This window comes from Lactuca virosa, chromosome 3, assembly GCF_052849685.1.
Source record: "Lactuca virosa cultivar CGN04683 chromosome 3, Lactuca_virosa_CGN04683_v6, whole genome shotgun sequence".
Classification (NCBI taxonomy): domain Eukaryota; kingdom Viridiplantae; phylum Streptophyta; class Magnoliopsida; order Asterales; family Asteraceae; genus Lactuca; species Lactuca virosa.
The window spans coordinates 345153562-345156257 of NC_136428.1; the positions used below are offsets into that span (position 1 = coordinate 345153562).

The 2696-nt window shown below is 34.6% G+C and overlaps 1 protein-coding gene across 1 annotated transcript; it reads right to left on the reverse strand.

Moving 5' to 3' along the window:
* Nucleotides 1-612: 612 nt before the first annotated feature.
* On the reverse strand, nucleotides 613-1572 carry LOC145164841 (uncharacterized). The gene has a single exon (XM_079083503.1). The coding sequence runs from the start codon at nucleotides 1570-1572 to the stop codon at nucleotides 613-615; it is 960 nt and encodes a 319-aa protein (XP_078939629.1).
* Between the last annotated feature and the right edge of the window lie 1124 nt (nucleotides 1573-2696).

The following is a 2696-nucleotide window of genomic DNA, read 5'->3' on the forward strand; positions in this document are numbered from 1 at the left end:
GATGAGAAAAATCGGCTCTAGGCTTACCAATGTAACAAGGTGGCCGATTTCCCTCACCCATAGGGTTTATTTATACTATGAGCTACTATGGTTACATTGAATAACTTAGGCCCTAAGCAATCCAAGGATCCTTCTAGATTAAGTCGTGGATGAATTCAAGGAGCCCATACTCCTTAATTTCGGCCACCCTAGATCTATAAGGATTCATAGCCCAAAACTCAACTATCACACATTTGACAGTTTAAGCCCCTTTATTCAATTAACCTCTCTTAGTCACCAAATTAATTCCTAATTAATTTATGACTAATATTAATTAAATAATATTATTATTCCTTTAATATATTATTCTTATAACATATTAATATAATAATACTCTTCTCTCTATACAAATCACCCCGTCAAGTTGCTATGGTGAAGGCAACCCAAAAGGACCATGCACAACCGGGTCAAGTACTTACCAAATATAGTTATGGGCTTAGACACTAATCCAACATAATGATGAGGACTTATAAACATTTGCAACAAAATGATGATAAGAGAAAGTTGTACCTTCATCCTTTATAGCACCATGAACCACTGAAGAGTTGATTTGATTGATCGAAGAAGAAGATGTCAGATTCTGATTGTTAATGAGTTGAACAAGATGTTCATACTGTTCCATGTGATTGAGGGAGAATTGGATGTCGATACAACATTTTGAACACTTGATTTTTGATCATCCTTCTTTGATTTGGTGAATTTGAATGAGGAAGGAAAACCAATTAAACGATAGCAATTGGTTTTCGTATGACCTGTCTTCTTGCAATGAGTACAGAGAAGCGATTTCTTTGGGTTTGAAACTGATGATTCATAATTAACATGCATTGCAATTGCATCATTGTTTATGATCGAAGGAATTGAAATTGTTCTTTGACGTTCTTCTTGAATAATCAGCGAGCAAGCAGCGGAAAGTGAAGGTAACGGCTTCATCATAAGGATTTGACCACGAACAATTTTATATGAATCATTTAGCCCCATTAACATTTGAATAATTCGTTGATCTTCAAAAAATTTCTGAATCGATGCAGCAGCAGTACAGGTGCAAAGAGGAATAGCTTGTACGATCCGTAATTCATCCCAAATTTTTGTTAATTTGGTGAAATAGGTAGAAAAATCATCGGTACCTTGTGAAAGAGAAAACAATTGTTGTTGAGTGTTGTAAAGAAGAGTTCCATCGGATTGTTCAAATCGTTGATGAAGCTCATTCCATATTTCAAAAGCATTAGGTAAAAAAAGAACGCTGTCAGCGATTGTTTTGGTCAAGGAATTTAGTATCCAGATAACCATTGAATTAGCCCTGTGCCAATTCGAATATGCAGGAGAATTGATTGCAGGAGGCGTAATGGATCCATCAACAAATCCTAGTTTGTTTTTGGCAGATAAAGAGAGAATCATCGATCGTTTCCATGATTGAAATCCAATTCCATTGAAAACAATGGAAACAATAATGGAATTGGGATTATCAGAAGATCCAATGTAATATGGACTGGAAACATTGATTGCAGAAGAATCAGATGAAGTCGTATCAGACATGATTGAGTGAAGAAGAAGCAAGAATGAATAACAAAATGGATCGATTTTAATCTGATACCATATTAGATTTGAAATCTAGAGAGAGAAATATGTTTGAGAGAGAACATTTCTTTCATTAATTGAACTGAATGAAAAACTCAATACATATATACAAGAACTTAAACAGACTTGTAAAGAATAACTAAATAACCGAGACTAACAAATACTCTAACAACCAGGACACGTGTCTATGAATATTGAGTGATAACAGAGAGCACCTCAAAACCCATCGACCTTCCCAATGAAAATACAACTCACTCTGTTTATTCGAAAAGAGCTCTTGTACATTAATGGAAATGTTTTGAATACAACTTGTTGCAAGTGGAGAAAAGCGTCTGGCTTTCCACATGAAAGTTGATTTGTCTACTTGTGGAGAAGCATATGCAGAAATCAGGAACATGCGAGTTTCTGCTCACACTTGTCTGCACTGGAAAGTTTAAACAAAAATCAGCATGACAAAATTAAAATGATAGTCTAGAACAAGCCTTCACATGTTTATCCATGAATATCTCTTAGACACTTGGGGAAATGCATTAACGATGCAAATGGGACCATGTTACACACGTAAATCTTGAATATTCATTTTACTAGAACATCGTTTCATTCTAAACCATATTTTCTGTCCTTAGCCAGAATTCTTTCAAAATTTTCAATACTTAAATACCAAAGTAGTATTTCACAACAAAATCATGTTCATCAACAACAGTAGTTTACCTTCATATTAATTTTATAATTCCAGGGGGAGGGAAATGAGGTGTCGGAGTCCCATTGAAACTAATTTCAATTTCTGAAAGAGGCCAGCCAAATTTTAGAAATAAAAATGAGTTACTAAAGTACCACTGCCAATAAAAGTCAAAGTTACATGGAAAAGAGTACAAATTGTTGCAACTTCAACATCTTGGAACAGCAGATGGTCTCCTCTGCTTTTGTTCTGTTTTTAAGTCTAATCTCAAAAACAGAGAGTACAGAATAAATCAAAATCGACCCAACTTTTCTTAGGTTACAAATCTTTCCAAATCTCTCAATAAATATCAATCGCAGCAACATGCATCAAATCATCCATGAGTATATTCATTGCTAGTTTC